The following is a 21281-nucleotide window of genomic DNA, read 5'->3' as shown; positions in this document are numbered from 1 at the left end:
ATTGATTTGACGTGTATGGAATAGTGATAATGATGGAGTATGAGTTGATGGATTATTAGTGATGAATGGCACGTTGTTATAGATGCTATGGATCTAAATAATGATAAAAATAACTTCAACATTAATGATTATGAAGAAAAAGTCATGTTTAATGTTGCAACTTTAAAAACATTTTTTGACTCTAACAGTTTTTGTTAAAAAGCAATCTCGGAAAACTAGGTTTCTCTTTGTTGAACATCTGCACACAAAAACTAAAGACATACACTCACGTATTGTACATTTTTGCAAAAGCAATCGCTTTATTCAAATCTTTATCAACTCTTCAAATTGTTGCATCACAAACGCCAAATATCTCCACATGCTGACTGCTCAATGATGTGCTGAGTATAAAACACTGTTATCTTTTTCATGGTTAGCATGCTGTAAATATAGACTACGTTCACATTTGCAGCTTGTTTATTATCAATACTGATATATTCATAACAGTATCACACAACCGACTTTGACTGGAGATGATATGAACATATTACAATATTGTACTTTAAACTAAATACAGTATATTTTAATTACAGTCCTCTAACTTCACTAACTCTATGATGTTGTTCATACGGAAGAGAAAACCTGAACCCTATTAACAGCTCTGATTTATAAGTGATCTCATTGGTTACAGCTGTTTTCACAGGTCCATTTATCAATTTTCAATAATCATTGATAATTAAGTGTGTTGTTTCACTGGCAGTGGTAAGGCTATGATCTTTGTGATTTGTCCGATGTAGATAACTGATAAGTGATGAGCAAAAAGTCTGTTCTAGAATTTCAAACTTAGTGTAAAGCAGACAGTGTTCGTATGGTTTAGCATTGCTGGTTCTGCCTGATTTATTTTGTCTGTAACATGTGTTTTCCTATCTGTATTTCTTTTTCAACATATTTCTAATTTGAATGTCTCTTTACTCTGGTCAACCTTTGTGCTATTTTCTTAAATGTTCCTTGTGAATAAATCCCCTTGGCTTGACTAATCTTAAGAACTCTAACCATGAGACCTAAAGAGGAATTTAAGGTAGTAGTTCTGTCTGTATTACTTAAGCCAGATGTCCTGCAGGAGTCCGGAGGAGGGCTAAGGGAAAAGTAGATTGACTAAGTAGCCACAGATGGCCCGAGGAAACAAGAACAGCCTAAAATGTCTCCCAACACTGATTTCACAAAGGATGCGTCAGGCGATACAGTACAGTATTTCTGTCCGTGTCACTGCCAACCAGTGATTTGCCTAATAATGCACCTCCAGAAGCCTCACGCCCCTCTGACTCAATCATAAATTAGCATGATGGGGGATGTGGCATATTTAGGTACCCACCAACACTTCAGCATCCAGCATCTTAATGAGATCCAGCAAATAGCCAAATGACATGCATACATTTTAGACTGTGTACGCACACCTCCTATTGTCCCGCAGTCAGACAGCCGGCTGGGGCTGCAGAAGTGGCCACAACAGGTCGACTTCTCCCCCGAGAGCCTGTGGGGGTCAGCTTTGCAGCCCCCAACCCCCCCCTCCTCAGGGAGAAGGATCTCCAAGCTGCTGTGGGCTGTAGATCAGGCAGATGCCGGCCACTCAAACTAGTGTGGGAGGTCGGCCGCGGAGTGGGGGTATGACATGACTCCTCTTTGGTTCCCATGCCCCGTGGCACGCTCGTGTCACACTCCCGCAAATAATACAGATGACACTGGACGCAATGTCCATCTGCTCTCCTGACACAAAGACACCGGCGTCCTCCTCGGCTGCCTTCAGATGGACACACATTTCAAATGAGCGTTTCTGTCCCTCCAAAAGAAATACAAGCTGATGTTTGGGTTATGGGATGTAAGAGATGTGGTATGATGGATAGGAAGATGTGCTACACACACTGGGGTTCATAGAATGTCAAAAAGGTGTTAGCCATATGTGCAATCAGAAACTTTTCATTGTGAAATTTGCAAACAGGTGATCAGCAGTTGGGGTGTGTGTTTTGTGCCTTTTCGCTTAAGGAGTGTGATGTTTTTTGATAGAGCAGTAGAGGGGCTTTTTTCTCTTTCGGGATTTCATTCCATTCTTCCCTCGTGAGATTTGTTGAAAAGAGTTAAAATGTCACAATCCTCTGGTTCTCTATAAGAACCATATGTTCTTATAGTTCACTTATTCGCTGGCTGTAATAACAATCTGTTAACCAGCTCTCCGCTCAGATCATACAGAGGGTAACTTTGGCGTAATTTCTATAAATATGTTATTTTAAGGTATTGGGGGGGAGCATACAACTCATTTTGTCTTTTTGTGAAAAAGATTAGGACTACAACTTCCACCTCAAATAACAGGAAGTACAAATAATGCTGGTAATACATCAATTAGAGCACATTTTAAAAAGTTGAAGTTGGAACTACACTGTTAACTGTAGTTATGATTACAGTCGTTCTGATCTTTTTTTGGATGACCTACAGAAATTGCAGTAAAATCTAAATTGTCCCAATTTTGTAAGGGACACCCCTGGAATTCCATGGAGCTCCTCGGTCCCTCCTTTTAGGATCACTGCTGTAGACTCAAGAGTTTGACCTGAAACTTTTGTGTGCTGCTCCTCCAGCCTTCTTTTCTTTCTTTCTTTTTTTACTCCTCTGCTCTACTTTACATACAACTGTGTGATCGTTTCCTCCCTCGTTTGTCCTCGTTGTCCTGCAGGGAAGCGTGCCAGGATATAGAAGGCTCCTCCTCAGGCACGCGTCCTCTTCGCTCGTTATAATACCAATAGAAACCCCCCAAACCCCAAACCCCAACCCCAACCCCAACCCACCCACTACCACCATACACAGACACCTAACGTTTGCACAGTGTTGGATTAATAAACAGGGCAGAGATTCCACGTTGAAAATCTTTTCAATGTTTTGAGCAATCGAGTTTGAACTTTATTTTTTAAATCAATTTAGTGATTGTTTATATGATGATGGATCACATCTATATGTCAATGACCATCATTGTTGGGATACAGAAGTGGTTTTAAACTCACTTCCAGGCGACGACCATAATAACCAAACACAAATCAATATTTACTTCCTTTTTTATTAAACTCATGTATTGCCTTTTAACATTCATCCTGAGGCTGCTTATTGTTCTATTATATAAATATAATATATATATATATATAAATAGTCATGCAGAAGGTTGGATCCGCTCTCTGCGTAAATAACACCAAGTTTAGGTGAGTTTAGGCTCCACCACGTCCCTGCCAGCGACAGGTGCTGAAACGACGGAGTGTGGTGTGTGTGTGTGTGTGTGTGTGTGTGTGTGTGTGTGTGTGTGTGTGTGTGTGTGTGTGTGTGTGTGTGGGGTGGTGTGTGGTGGGGTGGACGGGGGGAGACAATAGCCGCGGGTCGACCATGTGCCGTTGATTACCATACAGCTGTTCACATGAGCTCCAAACAAAAGCAACATGATAGTCCAAACTCTGCAACACACACACACACACACACACACACACACACACACACACACACACACACACACACACACACACACACACACACACACACACACACACACACACACACACACACACACACACACACACACACACACACACACACACACACACACACACACACACACACACACACACACACACACACACACACACACACACACACACACACACACACACACACACACACACCCCTCCTCCAGACCCAGGAGTGCGACAGAAGAGGCCTTCAGACTCACACAATACGTTGTTATCCGGGACACCGCCCACTCTTTGTCAACCCCAACACGCGTCGGAGCAATTCTAATGTTGGATGTAAAGAAAGAAACTAATATACGCCATTCTTCCCCGCTTCCTTCTGATCTTTGTCTAGTCTGAAGCACCAAAAAGAAAACACCTTTCCAAACAATGATCTATAAATTGGTGTTAAAGTTAACTGCTGATGTTTGATGAAATGCAAGGAGGCCTTCATTAGATTCATTGTTTGATGAAACCCTCAGTAAAGGTATATTCTCTTGGTTTACCTGTTTTTTTATCTTTAGTCGTCAGTTTTCCAGCCATTCACTATTATATAAAAAGTATATGAAATGTTCTTCATCACTAACAGTTGTGTAGTTTGCTGATTTTATATTATTATATTATATTCCTTTATTGATCCCCATGGGGGAAATTCAAGTGTTGCAGCAGCTCAACTACACAGACACAGACAATAAATACACATACTATACAACTACACAGACAATAAATACACATACTATACAACTACACAGACAATAAATACACAATAAATACACATACTATACAACTACACAGACAATACAAACAATAAATACACATACTATACAACTACAATAAATACATACTATACAACTACACAGACAATAAATAACATACACATATACAATAAATATACTATACAACTACACAGACAATAAATACACATACTATACAACTACACAGACAATAAATACACATACTATACAACTACACAGACAATAAATACACATACTATACAACTACACAGACAATAAATAACATACACAGACAATAAATACACATACTATACAACTACACAGACAATAAATACTATACAACTACACAGACAATAAATACACATACTATACAACTACACAGACAATAAATACACATACTATACAACTACACAGACAATAAATACACATACTATACAACTACACAGACAATAAATACACATACTATACAACTACACAGACAATAAATACACAATACAATATACATACTATACACAGACAATAAATACACATACTATACAACTACACAGACAATAAATACACATACTATACAACTACACAGACACATACTATACAACTACACAGACAATAAATACACATACTATACAATACAATAAATACACATACAACTATACAACACAGACAATAAATACACATACTATACAACTACACAGATAATAAATACACATACTATACAACTACACAGACAATAAATACACATACTATATACAGATAATAAAAATAAAAATAGAATAAAATAAAATAAAAAATAAGAATACAAATTTTCAGGCCTTTTAAAGAGTTTTAAGATAAGATAAGATAAGATAAGATAAGATAATCCTTTATTAGTCCCGCAGCGGGGAAATTTGCAGACTTACAACAGCGTAGAGTAAAGTGCACACAAGAGACATAGTAGAAGAAGACAAGCTAAAAAGAAAAAAGAAAAAGAAAAAGAAAATAAAACAAGTATTATAAATAAGCAATAAAAAAAAAAAAAAAACAGTAGAAAAAACAACAATAACTGAAATATTATATTTACAGACAGAGAAAAAAAAACAACTATTTTAACTATTTTTAACTTTTTTAACTATTATTGCACAGTGTAATGTGTAAACAGTGTAATGTGTTAGTTGAACTATTGCTTCTCTCCTCTCCAGCACTTCTCTGGGTGGTTAGGATTCATGCACATATCTGCCAGCTTCTTATGCATATTCCCATGAAGGAGCCCGTCCAGGTGTAAGGTGGGTGGTGGTGGTGGTGTAAACCCCCAGGCAGCCTGTGTCCCCTGAGGTCTGCTGGCTCCACCTCTCTGCCGGTGACGCAGCACCAGAGAGTATAAAAGCACCAGAGCCAAGACAAGAGGAGAGAAGAAACAGGACGCAGGAGGAGAAGACCATCAGTAAGAAACAGGGATTTAAGAGAGACAGCAACGGGATCACAGAGTTCAAAAGTGATGACATTTTTTTGAGTTTTTCTTCCACATCTTTTGAGGAATATTATCTCTGAGAGGAAATGGCACATGTACACCTGAGATGCCTCCTAGCACTGGCTTTAGTGCATGTGGTAAGTCTGCTTCTGTTTGTGCTAACAAAGTGATGCACTCCAGAAACATGTGTCTGATATGTGTTCTTTCTCTCTCTCTCTCTTGGCATTGCAGGTTTTGTCCTCCGGTGTGTTTGAGCTGAAGATCAACTCTTTCCACACAGCGCAGCGCATCTGCAGGAGACACCGTGACTGTCACATCTTTTTCCGGATTTGCCTGAAACACCCGGAGGATGTGATCTCCGCAGAGCCGCCTTGCACCTTTGGCACCGGACACACCAACGTCATCAGGGCCGATCACACCTCCATCTCCAGCAGTGCTCCCATCAGGGTGCCCTTCCACTTCAAGTGGCCGGTAAATAAATACAAAAACCACTGTTGTTGAAGGTTGAATACATAGTTTGGCCAAGTTTATCCACATTACATTACATTACATTACATTACATTACAGTCATTTAGCAGACGCTTTTATCCAAAGCGACTTACAATAAGTGTATTCAACATAGGTATTCAAGAGAACTACTAGTCACCAGAAGTCATAAGTGCATCTCCTTTCTTAAACAAGCATAAAGCATAAACCAGAGCAAAAGTACAGTGCAGAGGCAGATTACTACGAAAACAATAATTGCAACAGACTAATCCGAATATAATAAGTGCTACAAACTACTACGAATAGGATAAGTGCAGTAAACAAATACAAATTCAATAAGTGCAGCGAACTGATATGAATATAGTAAGTGCAGCAACTAATACGAGTGCCATAAGTGCTACGAGGAAGGCTCCGGGTAGTACTTCCTGAAGAGGTGAGTTTTCAGCCTGCGCCTAAAGATGGGCAGCGACTCTGCTGTCCTGACGTCAGTGTACATACGCCAATGTATGTATGTATCAGATGATGGATGATGGATGACATGCATCACTGTCATCGCACTAAACGCGTTTCTTTCTCTGTTCTAGGGAACATTTTCGTTGATCATTGAAGCCTGGAACGCTGAATCTCCCACTGAATACACAGGTAAGGTTTACTAACACTACTACTAACTTAAAGCTGCAATCACTGCAACTTTAAACCAAGATACTGTGGGTCTTTCTATCCGACCCACGCAGCATCCCCTCAATATACCATTGGTTTAAAGATGTCCCTTCCCTCTCTGCAGACAACCAGAACAACCTCGTGAGCCGCCTGGCGACTAGGAGGAGGCTGGCCATCGGCGAGGACTGGTCCCAGGACGTGCACTTCGGCGAGCAGAGCGAGCTGCGCTACTCCTACCACGTCTTCTGCGACGAGTACTACTTCGGGGACGGCTGCGCAGAGTACTGCCGGCCGAGGGACGACACGCTGGGCCACTACACCTGCGACGAGGAGGGCAACCGCATCTGCCTGGAGGGATGGAAGGGAAACTACTGCTCTGAGCGTAAGTCTAGACTAACTAAGTACTCAAGAGCCCTCGAGCAAGGCACTTAAACCCTGTAGTTTCCTGAGTGTCGCTCAATGACTAACCTGGTTTGACTTGAACCTGTCTATATGTTATTTTGTAGCCTTCTGCGTCACAATAAAATATGAATATCCCATTTCTTTAGCAAATAAATCATTTATAATTGTTACAAAAGCCCATTTAGGTCCACTTTATTTATATAGCACCTTTCAAAACAAAGTTACAAACTATTTTACACTATTTCAAACATTGTAAACACTTCAGTGTAAACACTTTAGCTCGTCGATTAGATATAATCAGGCAAAATAAAAGTAAGAAAGAGAGTAAAAAGCCAGGATAAATACAGTAGAATGAACTCTAAGTTAACAGCATCCGTCTGATAAAGGTTTACTCAAAAGGAGGATGACCTCACACACAGTTTCTAATCCTTAACTCTCCAAACACAAACCAAACCAAAACACCAAATTAACATTTGAGCAAGTAAAGAAACTTTTCTGAAGATAATTAAGAGAGTAGAGACAACCAAACAGATTGTACACACATCACCGAGGGACTCAATATTTGCATGACAAGACCACCCAAACTATTACTCCTCCCAAGACTTGAAAAATTAGACTCCAAGTTTTGTCAAGGAAGTGATGAAAAGTGTTTTCACCTTTTTTTTACTCTGGAGGATTTTTGATCTCCTACAAAGACAGAACTCTTTTCAGAGAGTTTTCTTTATATGACTGATGTCCCGCAGGGCTGTGTGTTACTCTTTTGCAAGACATTCTGTGTTGTTCCATCTGCCTTTTGTTCTGTGTTACAATGAGAGAAAGAGCCAATGGTCCCCATTACACACACACACACACACACACACACACACACACACACACACACACACACACACACACACACACACACACACACACACACACACATTTTTCAAGGTGATCTTGGTGTGTTCGCGTGTATGTCCGTTTGTGTGTGCGTGTGTCTTTGTGTTGTGTGTGTGTGTGTGTGTAATTGGGAGATAAAAGAAAGCGTTTTTCTCCGCCAGTGTGCCTACCAGCTGCTTGGCTTTATACTTAACCAACAGTGAAGTCTGGAGCAGGGCTGGGGTCAGACAGGGGCCCCGTGTGTGTGTGTGTGTGTGTGTGTGTGTGTGTGTGTGTGAGATGTATGAGAAGGCGTGCCCATTGTAATCACACACCCTCCCTTTCCCCTCTCCTCTCCAGCCATCTGCTCAGCCGACTGCAACGAGAAGCACGGCTACTGCGAGGCCCCGGGGGGCTGTACGTGCCGCATGGGCTGGCAGGGCCCCTCCTGCAATGAGTGCGTCCGCTACCCGGGCTGCCTCCACGGGACGTGCAGCCAGCCGTGGCAGTGCAACTGTAAGGAGGGCTGGGGGGGGCTCTTCTGCGACCAGGACCTCAACTACTGCACCAACCACAAGCCCTGCGCCAACGGAGCCACCTGCACCAACACGGGCCAAGGCAGCTACACCTGCACCTGCCGGCCCGGCTATGGAGGCACCAACTGCGAGCTGGAAACCAACGAGTGCGACAGCAACCCCTGCAAAAACGGAGGCAGCTGCAACGTGAGTGTACAATGAGATTATTTTGGTTTTAAAGGTGCACCCATATTAACACAGTTGCATTAAAGAAACACAGATAGGATGAGATAACATGCAGGGAAGCTTAAGTGTCACAGCAGGAGAAGTATAAGAACAGTACCTTTATTCTACTGTTGTATACATTATGAACATCTACTATATACTAATAAAGCATGAAAAAAGTACGTATCTAATACCAAACACACCCAACATAAATAGTATTTTTTATGTAATGAGATAAAAACAGTCAGGTGAGGAGACAAAGAGTTTGCAATAAATTCATAATATTGCACTTGAGGTAATGGAAACTGGTGGTGTTTGCAGACAGCAGGGTCAGCATCTTAAAAACAGCTATTGCACTTGAAGCAGCAAAACCAAAGTGTGTCTTCTAATGCATGCACAGTGGTGCAAAGGGTTACATTTGGCAATGCAGTAGTTGTTGCTGCAGAAGCTGCAGCATTTCCCCTTATCTCACCTTGAATGCATATTTGTCCCGCAGGACCTGGAGAACGACTACTCGTGCACCTGCCCGCAGGGCTTCTACGGCAAGAACTGCGAGATCATCGCCATGACGTGCGCCGACGGGCCATGCTTCAACGGCGGCACCTGCGTGGAGACGACGACCGGCGGCTACACCTGCCGCTGCCCCCAAGCTACACCGGCTCCAACTGCGAGAAGAAGCTGGACCGCTGCAGCAACAGGCCCTGTCTGAACGGTGAGTGGGCGACACCTCGTGGCCGAAGCGCAAAATGTCGCTCTCAATTCTCCTGCAGAAGTGCTGCACAAGTTCATGCAGAGAGTGTTGGATGTGATCCCTTTAACACTCCTTTCTCTCTCCGTCTCCTGCAGGTGGTGAGTGTCTGGACCTCGGCCAGAGCGTCCTGTGCCGCTGTAAGGCGGGCTTCAGCGGTGCCAACTGCCAGGTCAACGTCGACGACTGCGCCTCGACCCCGTGCCAGAACGCCGGCACTTGTCAGGACGGCGTGAACGACTACACCTGCTCCTGCACCCTGGGCTACACGGGGAAGAACTGCAGCGTGCGCTCCGACGCCTGTGGCGCCCGCCCGTGCCAGAACGGCGGCACCTGCTTCACCCACTTCACCGGGCCAGTGTGCCAGTGCCCCAAGGGCTTCATGGGTCCGAGCTGCGAGTTCACGCTACAGCCCAGTTTCAAGCCGGCCTTGCGCCAAGCCTCGCAGCCATCCTCCGCCACCCTCACCGTCTCATGCGTCCTGGCCGTCCTGGTGCTGGTCCTGGCGGCGGGGATCGTCCTACTGAGGAGGAGGAGGAGGCTACAGGGTATGAAGCAGCTGAGCGACAGCCCGGTGTACAATGACTTGGAGACGGTCAACAACCAGGGAGGGAGCGAAAGAGAGGCCTTCCTCGGCCCCAACGGGATGTTCAAAATCAGCAACGGCACGGCCCGCCTCAGCCTCTCCCTGTGCCCGGACGGACGATCCGGATACAGACAGAGCACCGTGGAGAGCAGCCTGGTCAGAGGGGAGCGCCAGGACTTTATGTGGAGGGATGAGGCCGGTCTGGGCTCCGGGGCAGGACTGAGATGAAACCCCAGAGAGAAAACATTCAGGGGTAAAGGATTATTAGCACTTGCTGCTCCTCGCTCTTCACGCACAGTGGAGAAAAGGAGCGAATCCACGAGATGAAAACCACTCTGCTAATGCAGAAGATAATGTACCATTAAAAATGTAAGCGTAAGTCACAAAAAATATTGACAAATGAACTATTCTGATGAAGTCGATTTACAAAGATTATTAAAAATGTATATGGGGCAAAGCTCTTCCACCTTCAAGACCCAAAGAAACAAATAATATGATCCACTCTTCATAGGACCTATAACACAAAACCAAATACAGGAAGTCACCACACTCTGACCACCTTTGGAAAACCTGCCCAAAAAATATACGTCTTATTGGGTTATTGTTTTTTAATATGTTCACTTTGTTTGATTGTTTCTCATTTTTTTAAAAACACTTTTTGTTTTGCTTTTCAATCTTCCTTTTGGACATTATTTCCTTATTGTGCGTACCATCATTTTTTATTCTTTATATTATTTATTTATTCGAAAACTTATGTTTAAGGCTTCACTTTGATTGTCACAGATGTAGAAATATATATTTATATGATGCCGAACTAAGACCGACGCTTGACGTTGTACCTGGATGTTTTATGGGGCCGTGAGGGCCGTTTAAAATATCCCAAAGATATTAAGAGCAGGGGGTGCAAGGAAAAAAAAAAAAGTCAGTCATTACTGTTATTTATATTTATATAGCTTATATACTACTGATCACATCGCTCCTTCACGTGCCATTTTGTGTTCATACCAAAGTTTGTGTTATGTTACATGATTCATTCACATTATTTAATTTCATCATGTTGTTGTTGTGATGTGAAATAAAAGATTTGCTTAGGCGACTCTTGATTGAAGTCTCTGTTGTGATTGTTTTCTCAATTAATCAGCTGATCTTTCAGTTAAAAAAAAAGCAATGTTGCCTCTTTTGTCCAAAACCCGATGATGTTCAAGTTACACCTCTGTGCAGGAAAGCAGCAAATCCTCACATATGGGAAGAAGATATATGGTATTATCAATAACATATTACATAATGTAAGGTAATCCTTATGATGTGTTCATCATGCCATCATGGGCACACAAATGTGCTTGTACAGCTGACCTGCAGAAGCCCCTGTAACATGTGAAACATAAGCTACAAACACAGCAAGCAGACTGGAGTCATATATGAAGTTGGTAAGAGTTACATTTATTATGGATTATTCATTAGGGGCCACCAGTTTCTGTTTGATAGAGCTTGTATTTGTTTTAACCCTTATGCATCGTCAAAGACATTTATGATTTTTTTATATTTAACAATTTTTCTGAATATTGGACGTCCCACCTCAGCTCCTATAAAAAGCTATAATTAACTATAGCCAAAATACAGACACTGAGGTCCTTAAGGAGAAAAATATCCCCATTGACATTCTTTAAAACAACAGTGTTTGATCCCACGGCCACTACAGTATAAAATCATGCATTCTATTATATCAGGTTTTCAATCTAGAGTCCTAGCTTCTGAATTGTAGTTTTTACTATTTTCCACCTGATTGTATGCCCTATAGGGCAAATACATGATATTTTCCTCGTTCCCATCGAGGGAAATTGTTGCATTGGGTGGTGTTTTATGCAAACATCAAAATCAGTGTTTTTGCTAATAAAATTAAAATCCCATCAGTATTTAGTATAGAAGAAAATAATTTCATTTTTGTGTTAAAAGGACCTTTTTTCTTCCTCTAAGGACACCAGAGCAACTTCTTTAAAGGTATTCACAATGGTTAAGTTATAATCTCAGTCAAGTGAAGAGGAATCTAATCAAAGTCCATCTACAGTCTATAGTTAAGGGACATTTTGAGTCTCACGCATTAGAACACTTAATATCATATTCACTAAAAAAGTATTGAAATGTAATTTTGCATACAACCTCAAATGTCTTTCCAATAATGCTGATTACACAGGCGAAACTTCACTCAGTTGTGTGAAAACTCAAAGAGGGCATGGCAGTGCTGCTGTGGGAACCCAGCCATTGGCGCACTCAGGCTGTCTGAGGGTTCAGGGACGAATGCGGCGGGGGCACCAGAAAGCAGTTTTCTAGCATGTAGGGAAACCTATAAATGGCAGTGCATCACAATTTCACCACTTAAAGGCACTATATATCTTGTTATCTCCACTAGAAACCTAGATGACACTTTCTTTAGCTACCGTTTGGGGCATCCAAGAGGGCAGTTTCTTTGGATTTCTCACGAACAACTCGAGTCCACTAGTGATGGGATTATTTTAGTGCTATAATGAATCTGAAATGGATTTGACACCTGGAAGAAAGTTGTCATGCCCTCTGCTTCTATCTTAGCCAGCTCTCTCTCTCTCTCTCTGTTTGTGTGTCTGTGTGAGGGTGCTTGATTACATTAGAGGGGATCAGGTGCATCGGTGTTGCAGCAAGATGCTAATCATCAATCAACTCTGCTTTACAGACCGGGGTTGAACTCCACCACGGGGTCAGATGGTAGACTGAGCTGCTCAACTGGTTTCCTTCCAGCCTTTCATTATCAAACTGGATACCTGTGGTGTCAGATAATAAACAACCTAATGGGCTATATTTTAATGTAAATTATTCATACAATGGTTCACTTGGCTGTTTGTACAGAAATCCTGTAAACAAACAAATCCAGGAGAAGGAAAAAAAAAAAAGGCCTCTGTTCTGTGCTGTCGTCGCCTCCCTCTCTCTCTCTCTCTCTCTCTCTCTCTCTCTCTCTCTCTCTCTCTCTCTCGTGATTGAAAAAGGGACACGAAACCAGTCGGACCAGTCCAGACCAGACCAGCCATGGCAGCCGATCGGACTGAGGCGGACGAACTGAATTCATCGGATCCGGGGTTGTTCCTGGACCACGGCGGTTCCATCCCGAAGAGGCACGCCCGGGTCACCGTGAAGTACAACCGGAGGGAGCTGCAGAGGCGGCTGGACGTGGAGAAGTGGGTCGATGAGAGCCTGGACCGGCTGTACTCGGGTCAGGTGAGTGGACCAGATAGAATCTCCTTAGGCTGCTCTGCTTTTTCTTAGAATATGTCCCACTGTGTTTTATGATATGACCAAAGACTATCAAAACATTCTCAAAAAACATTTTTTTAAATGTGTAACTCCCTACTGTGAAATATGTCAGATAGCTTTAAATATAAAGTTATTATACTTGAATATGACATGAAGGCACATTGAGATGACACAGTCCTGGGACTCAACTTTAGGCCTCCTGTGGGTGATCTATGAGGTGGGACCGGTGGAGAGGAGAGGTGGGGCAGTCTAGTTCTCCTTACAAGGCCATAAACATCCTGTAGATGTGAGGTCCATGCCTGTCCTCTTCTCGGAGATCTATATCTTCCTCTGGACTGGCCTTAAATGGGCAGTGTGGAACCGAGAGAAGGAAGAACGATTTGGAAAGAGGGAAAGGTTATGGGGGAAGGAAGGCGTCGTTGTATAAAAAGGTCCCATGAGGAGGTAAACACTTGCACATCTGGCTGCTGAGGTGGCCGGCGGGAGCAGTTAGTGGTCTCTCATGAGGGGGACATGGAGAGGGGACTTTTTTTTACCACTACATGCAGTGTCGTGAGAGCCAAATATGTTGATTGCGAGTAAAATAGAATTCAGGAGATTATCTCAATGATAAGGCTGCTCTGTGAAGCAAAAGGAACCAAACAGGGCCCAGGTTTCACAGAGAACGGTGGCATATTCATGAACTGCTTATCTGAAACGTTAATTTTCATGTAATATTAAAGGAGCACATGGTTGTTTTGGAAACTCATTTTCAGGTTCATTCTTGTGTTTTGGGTTTCTACTAGAACATGTTTACATTCGGTATTGTTCAAAAAACACTTTATTTTTCTCTAGGTGTCTTTTTTTAAATACCTGTATTCACCCTCTGATTCAAACGCTCAGATTTTTAGTGCCTGTCTCTTTAAGAACCCCCTTTAAAAAGAATCCCAGTCTGCTCTAATTGTATTTCCAGAAATACAGCGCACCTTTGTAAATGTAGTTGTCAAGTTGTGGGTGGAGATACTGAGACAGCATGTCAGTGTTTTCTAATGAGCATGCATGTGACATAGGAAGGGGAGCCAGATCTGATTGGTTCGTCAAATCACATGTTTGCTGTGATTTGACGAGCCAATCCCACAAAAAAGCAGCCCACAAACAACCTGGCTGGGCTGGGTTATTTCACAGCCTGGGGGGTCAGTGGGCGCTCCAGAATGTATGTGCACAAGCTCTGAAGAAGTTACTTTTTCATAATGTGTCCCCTTTAAATATTTGAAATCTGTTTTATTGTTGTAATATGGCCAATTATGATAGCCTAACTAACAGACAATTATAATTTTGTTCAGATGAAGGTGGCTGGCTGTAGAGCTGGAGTCCTGTATGTGTCAAGGGAATGACCCAGTCAGTGCAGTGGTGTGGATGGGACTGTCCCTTTTTGCCCTGCTCAGCTGGTACAATGGCTGTTTGTTCAAACATAGCGAGCCACTGTTCCAGTATCGCATTAACATGCGATACTGGAACAGTATCGTATACAGTCTAAACATGCAAGTGATGGATGTGCAATATGTGCAGGCTTTGGATTCAGGTCTTCAGTCGCATGTTACATATGGTTCACATACGAAGAATATCTTGTAGACCTAAGTGAAGGTACCAGACTTTCCAGTTTTTCAACCTCATAAGTACCTCAAGGTGAATTGGACTCAAAATCAATTAATGTTGGTTGAACTATTTCTTTAAATATTCAAATTGAGTTTAATGGGCCAGTGTGTTTCTTCAGCAGAAATGCAATATAATATTTATGTATGTTATCTTTAGTGTGAGAATGTAAGAATTGCAGTGTTTTCGTTTAAAATGAGCTGTTCATATCCACGTTTTCACATCGGTCACTATTCTACTACACACTGGAAAAGTTTCTGCTGGTTGCAATCTGCAACTTCACAGCTAGATGTCTCTGAATCCTACTCACTCGTCCTTTTTAAAGGAATAAAGATCCAAAAAGGTTTTAAACAATCACAGATATGTTGGGCTGAATAACAGGATAACATCTTCCATTATCCTCCAATTTTTTTCATTTTAAGTAAGGATGCAGCTATAAAAAATAACTGTGTGGGTTTGAAGGTTTCACTCACTAGAAGTGTGATTTACTGTAAGTTTCAATGAAGCAATGGAATAAATGGTGCTATAGAGACACTTTGAAGACATAAAGGAGGAAGTCTGGGGAAGCAAGGTTCAGTCAGCTGAATCCAGATGAAAGATGTGTGATGACATTGTGTATGGTGACTCATTCAGATTGTGTGTTTACATCAGGAAGGGGATATGCCAGACGAGGTGAACATTGATGACCTGATTGACCTGCCTAATGATGAGGAGCGAGTCAAAAAGTTACAGGTAACATAACCTGCCTGTATATAAAACGGTATAATATTTTACAGTATTGTTAATAGTTTCAACATAATCCCCCTTTTCTCGACAGGAGCTTCTTCGAAGGTGCAGTAACAACACAGAGGTATGTTCTTACTTGGGAATTTAATTTGTTAAATGACATAATGATGCATTACATAATGCAATACAGTATACCTGCATGCACTCACACACTGGTCACATGCACCTAAAATGAAGATGCAGCTTCTGACACCTCGTCCCGCAGTCACTCCACATCCATCAACAATGGCTTTCTGTGCCCTCTCGGCCTTTCACGCTCCATTTTAAGCCTAAAACAATTGAGTCTTTCTGGACTCGAGAGTTAGCCTCGCCCTGGCATGGTGGTCAGAGATGCAAACACAGAGGCAAAAGAGCAGGAAGGGTCAGTGTAGCTGCTTCTTTTCTTACTCAGACTTAGTTTATTGGACTCTGGTGTGGAGCCTCGTTAAAACGTAAGTTCATATTCAAGTCTGTCTTAGACCAATACTTGTCCATATGCATATTGAAACAAGTTTTTGTTTTGCCATAATCATTCCTCTTGTTTAATCTGGACATTAAAGCTCCTGTGTGTGGCGTCTTACCTTCTTTGAACGCGTAGCACCCACAGATAAACACTGGTATCTCTGCTCCGCTGGTAGCACCGTTAGCTTCTAGCTGCTGGCTCAGCTGTCACCACCTTGAGAGCCACGTGGAGGCGATGTGCTATGAAACATGTTTCATATGGTTACAATTCTAAAGTTCACAGTCTTTGTTCCATGCAAAAAAAAAATCCCAGAGTGTATCTGTGTTTCTTATGAGTCTTCAACAAGTCTGAGGTATCAAATGAAGTTGGTGTCTTCAAAAGTTACATTTTTATAGAACAGCTTGTGTAATGTTGAGCCGCCGTGGATGGACAGCAACACATACTAAAAAGACTAACATTAGAAGATTGATTTGTCAGATAAACTATTGATTGTATGTTTGGGTTTTGGATTTTGTTCCCCTTCACTTTCATTGAAGTGTGTTTAGAAGGGTAGCTCCTAATGGCTCGTATGAAAAGGAGGAACACTTGACTGTTCACATAAACAAACAGAGCTGCTTGCCACTAAAAAGGTTTCCAAGAAATGCGCCACATCATGCTGCCTGAGTTAGTATCTACAGGCATGGGGGCTCTCTCTAACTTCCATTGCTTGTGTGAGATTTCCACTCAGCTGCTCTCCACTTCCTTGGCTTCTTTTTTTATTGTAAAGTAAAATGAGCGGCCAAGACTAGAATCAACTTTACTATTGCTGGTGAATGTCTATGAAAATGAAACATTAATGAATCGGTTGTCAAACAAATGTTTACAGTTAGTATTAATTAAAGACCTGTTTTGCCCAGTACTTGTACTGTTGCCATAACACACCGTATCTGGATACATCAGGCTGTAAACTCACCATTATACAAAGTAAGCAGTAGAACAGGTGAACCAAATGTGTTGCTAAAAAGAAGTGTAGTTGTCTGGCATGTGCATTGACATTACAGTCTGGTAATTTATTTTCAGTGTTAAAGAGTAACTCATGAGCAACACATTTACATCACAACTCAAACAGTAGAATAGTGGAGTTTGAACTTCCTCCTCAGTGGCCTTCGGGTCATCATCCCGGGACTCTGCTGCTCTCCAGGGCCCTTTTCCATATATGGACATACAAACAGTCAAAACACTCAGCAAAAAGGTGGTGGAAATTACTACACGCTACATTTATTTACCACTATTTTTGCTACTTCACTCGTGATTGCCGTTTGTTTAGGTGCTGAAGAGAAGAACTTTGGCATCAGTTTAGCTTCAATTAATTTAGCAGAGAAGTTACGGTAATTAAATAGTTAAAGGAAAAGGTTTGTGATATCCTTTATTTTTTTACTAAATGCCAGCAAATCCCTTGAAAAGACCAAAAACAACAATGTGTTAGTCCGTCTCTCAATGCTCTTCAATTTCTTGTCATGGCTCAAAGCTTCAAGCCCAATGGCAAAATGTTTCTGTTTGTTCTCATTTAAAAAAAGATATTTTTTTCTAAAACATTTTTTTTGTTTGTTTTTTTTACCAAATGTTACACAAATAACGGAAATAATTGATTTGTTGTGTACGTGCTAGATGTCAAGTCCAGCATGGATATTAAATAAGCTATTGGGGGAATCAGGACTCTCATTGAAAATATAAAAGGTTGACAGAAAATACTAACTTACATTGTCAAATAACCGATTGTGGTCGCACTGACAGATGTAAAAGACTTACTGGAGCACTTTCTTGCTCCATGTGACCCCTGCTCCTCCTCAGACCTTCATCAGAGAGCTGGTGGCGAAGCTGGAGGGAGTTCACAAGCAGGACGAGCTGCAGAGTGAGGGCATCGAGCATCCGGTCATCTGCCACAGCCACCCCCGCCACGAGCCCTACCACTTTAACAACCCACAACACTCCCAGCACACCCGAGGCCAGAACCAGACTCTCTGACGCCGCCCCCCACCCCCCATCCGTGCACTTCAACCGTGACACAGTGCACTTGCTGCCATGACGCGACAACAGAAAACAACAGGTCTGTTGTACTGTGGAAGGCAAAGAAGGAAAAGAATTGCCCTAAAAATCTCACTAATTAAGATGTTTTATCTTGTGGAGTCACTGCTACTGCAACTTCACAGTGATGATGAAGCTTGAGGAAGTCACTGCTCCTGACTGAGAAATAGTCCTGCACATAGCCAACAGTTTTTACTTTGCGCATAATGTCAAACTATTCCTTTAACCACTTAAAATAAAAGCTATTTGTGACATTTCTCATGAGTGGATAATAGAGTGCTGCAGGAATGAGTCCTAGACCTCCTGAAGAGGTTAGCATAGATGCTAATAGCATCAGTTATATCAGAATTGGAGAGTATTTCTTCATTGAAAGAAGAGCAAAGAACGACACTGAAGTATTTTCTTGATAGAATAGAGGTTTTCGCTCTTCTACCGACTTAATGCAGTTTGATTGACAGGTGGTTCATCCAATCACCTGCCAGGTATTTCTGGTGCCTATCCTTTGCCAGGCAGTTTCCAATGACTGCTATTCAGATGGTTCGTTGCAACAAACCATCTGGCAGGTCAAGATTTTGTATTCAGTCAGAACGAGTGACGAACTAGTATAGCAAAGGATGTGGTATAAACAAACACAGGACTTTGGTCCAGGAGACCTCGGTTTGAGTCCTCTATGAAACCAAAAGAATGCAATGATTTTACCATTGTTACGTAGAGTTGTTATGCTTGTTACGTAATATAATGTGGAATTCTAGTTGTTATTTGTTTACGCTAATTACGTCGTTACGTTACTTTATTATTTGAACGCAAACCATGATCTTTTTTCTAAGCTTAACCAAGTAGTTTTGTTGCCTAAACCTAACCAATGGTTCCACAATGTTAGACAATTTGTTATTGTGCATTTCTACAAGCGTGATACGAGGTTGATAAAAAACAATTTAATAAAACTTAGTTTAGTATCAGAAACGTCAACATTCATCGTATCCAGTGTTTTGCAAAAACATACAATGGCGAAAAATCTTCTGCCGACTGGGTTGGCCAGAAATCAGTTCTGTAACCACATTTCACTTTTTGTAGTGCAATATTAAATTCGTCAGCTTTTATGTCGAGGGAACTTCCTGGGTGGCCTACAAAATACATCATTCCTCCAGCACTCTATAGGCCAAGGATAAGACATGAAATAGTAGTAAAGTCTATAGATGGTCTTAGAGTATGGGCTTCACTCTCCAGATGACATTTATCACAAATAGTCAGTAAACATACAAAAATAAATGTGTCATAGGAATATTCATTTTCCCACTCACAGTATTCCCAAAAGACAAATAGTTTTTGAAGCACCAAAACTTGTGACTCTCACTTTTACTTGAATGGAACAAGCTGTCATTATTTTGCTCTTTATCAACACATATAAGATGCACATCTGTCTTATTTAACATCTGTTAGATTATGACGGTCATGAATGTTATTTATTATCATGATTACAGGACACGGAGATAGACCCAACAAACCACTATGTTGTGACACCGATGCATTGCATACGCACTGTAGCTTTGTAATATTTCACTGTAATTCATCCCTTCTGTTTTTGAGATGTGTTACTACATTTTGATTTTGTAGAGACACTAGTCTTTTGCAGGAATTACTAATAAAACAATTTCTCTCACTGTGGGTGACAATGTTTATTGTACTATGGTGTGCTTTGGCATGGGATGTGTGGATCATCTGAACAGTTTGAAAAAAGACAGTACCAGTTTGATTAGTGCTGTACGAGTTGTGCATGCGGCGTAATTCGTAGATATCCCACAAAATGATCTTGTACGTCATCAGCGTAATCTTGAAGGTAACTTGCATCCTTAGGTAATGGCAATTATGTTGATATATTATTTATACTTTCCTAACCTAACTAAGTAGTTTTGTTGCTTAAACCTAACTAAGTTGTTTCCTGTGAAGACGGAAGTTTATTCTGAAAAGACCGTATGCATGTTACGAGCGGGCATTGACACGAGTTTCTGGCTTTATAGGAAAAGGCACAAAAAATGAGTTACTCATTCCGAAAGATATCATAGGAACCATTGTATGAGGATCGGTTACTTTGGTAAGTAACAGTATAAGGTCACAGAAATTCTACATCATCCCTAGTACATGGTGTCCACTTCCAATGTTTGTACACAACCTGTGCAGGAGGGATGAAAGAGCAAAAATCTATATATTCAGACAAAATGCATTCATGCCTTACACAGCAATTTGTAGGGTAAAGAAAAATACAAAGCAAGATCCCACGCAGGTGATTACATGTAACATCTGGGCCTATGGAAAATCAAAACGATAATGGCCCTAAATGTTTACTTAATCTTAATAAAAAGTTAAACGTAGAAGCTGTGTGTAAAGAAGCTTTTATCAGTGTGATTCTTCTGCTGACCACAGTGACGCTTCAGTTTTTATAAAATAAGGACTACATTCATGTCTCTTCCCACGATGCACTTCGTCAATGATTGAAACAGACAATGGCTGACCTCCTAAAATGACCCATCATGGCTGCATCACACAGTCATCACAGCTTCATGCTTCACTGTGGATCTTGTTGTGTTTTAGATTACCTGGACCACCCTGGTAGCTGACTGGTTAAAACACATGTCACATAATCCAAGATCCTTGGTTGGACTATGGCACCTTTTTTGCATGTCTGCCTCAATACCAGTAAATGACGGGGGTGCATCCCCTTAAGTATGATTTATTATTTCTCCACTAGACCATCTTCTAACTTGTAACATTTACAAAGTTACCGCCAGGTAAATCCCTCCGCTAATCTAATTCCCGCTCTACTTTACAAACCGCAGCGGTTATGCCAAAGTATGTGTTCAATACACTTGTTTGGAAATTACTTAAAGATGTTTCTGATAGCAAGTAG

The 21281-nt window shown here is 41.5% G+C and overlaps 2 protein-coding genes across 2 annotated transcripts; both read left to right on the top strand.

The window, feature by feature from the left end:
• Positions 1-5692: 5692 nt before the first annotated feature.
• On the top strand, positions 5693-10405 carry dlb (deltaB). Its single transcript, XM_054626131.1, is given in 8 exon segments — positions 5693-5830; positions 5925-6164; positions 6764-6821; positions 6964-7221; positions 8460-8821; positions 9336-9480; positions 9483-9551; positions 9686-10405. Coding segments are annotated over 8 exon segments (1899 nt in total). The 5' UTR covers positions 5693-5779; the 3' UTR covers positions 10402-10405.
• A 2812-nt stretch (positions 10406-13217) lies between these two features.
• Positions 13218-20001, top strand: ppp1r14aa (protein phosphatase 1, regulatory (inhibitor) subunit 14Aa). Its single transcript, XM_054626191.1, has 4 exons — positions 13218-13416; positions 15736-15816; positions 15902-15934; positions 18143-20001. Exons 1-4 carry the CDS (start codon positions 13228-13230, stop codon positions 18314-18316), a joined length of 477 nt encoding a protein of 158 aa, XP_054482166.1. The 5' UTR covers positions 13218-13227; the 3' UTR covers positions 18317-20001.
• The last annotated feature ends 1280 nt before the right edge of the window (positions 20002-21281 follow it).

The sequence above is a fragment of the Anoplopoma fimbria genome, chromosome 24, assembly GCF_027596085.1.
Source record: "Anoplopoma fimbria isolate UVic2021 breed Golden Eagle Sablefish chromosome 24, Afim_UVic_2022, whole genome shotgun sequence".
In the NCBI taxonomy this organism is placed as follows: domain Eukaryota; kingdom Metazoa; phylum Chordata; class Actinopteri; order Perciformes; family Anoplopomatidae; genus Anoplopoma; species Anoplopoma fimbria.
The sequence above is the reverse complement of the archived record's forward strand: the minus strand, read 5'-3'. Positions and strand labels throughout refer to the sequence as shown.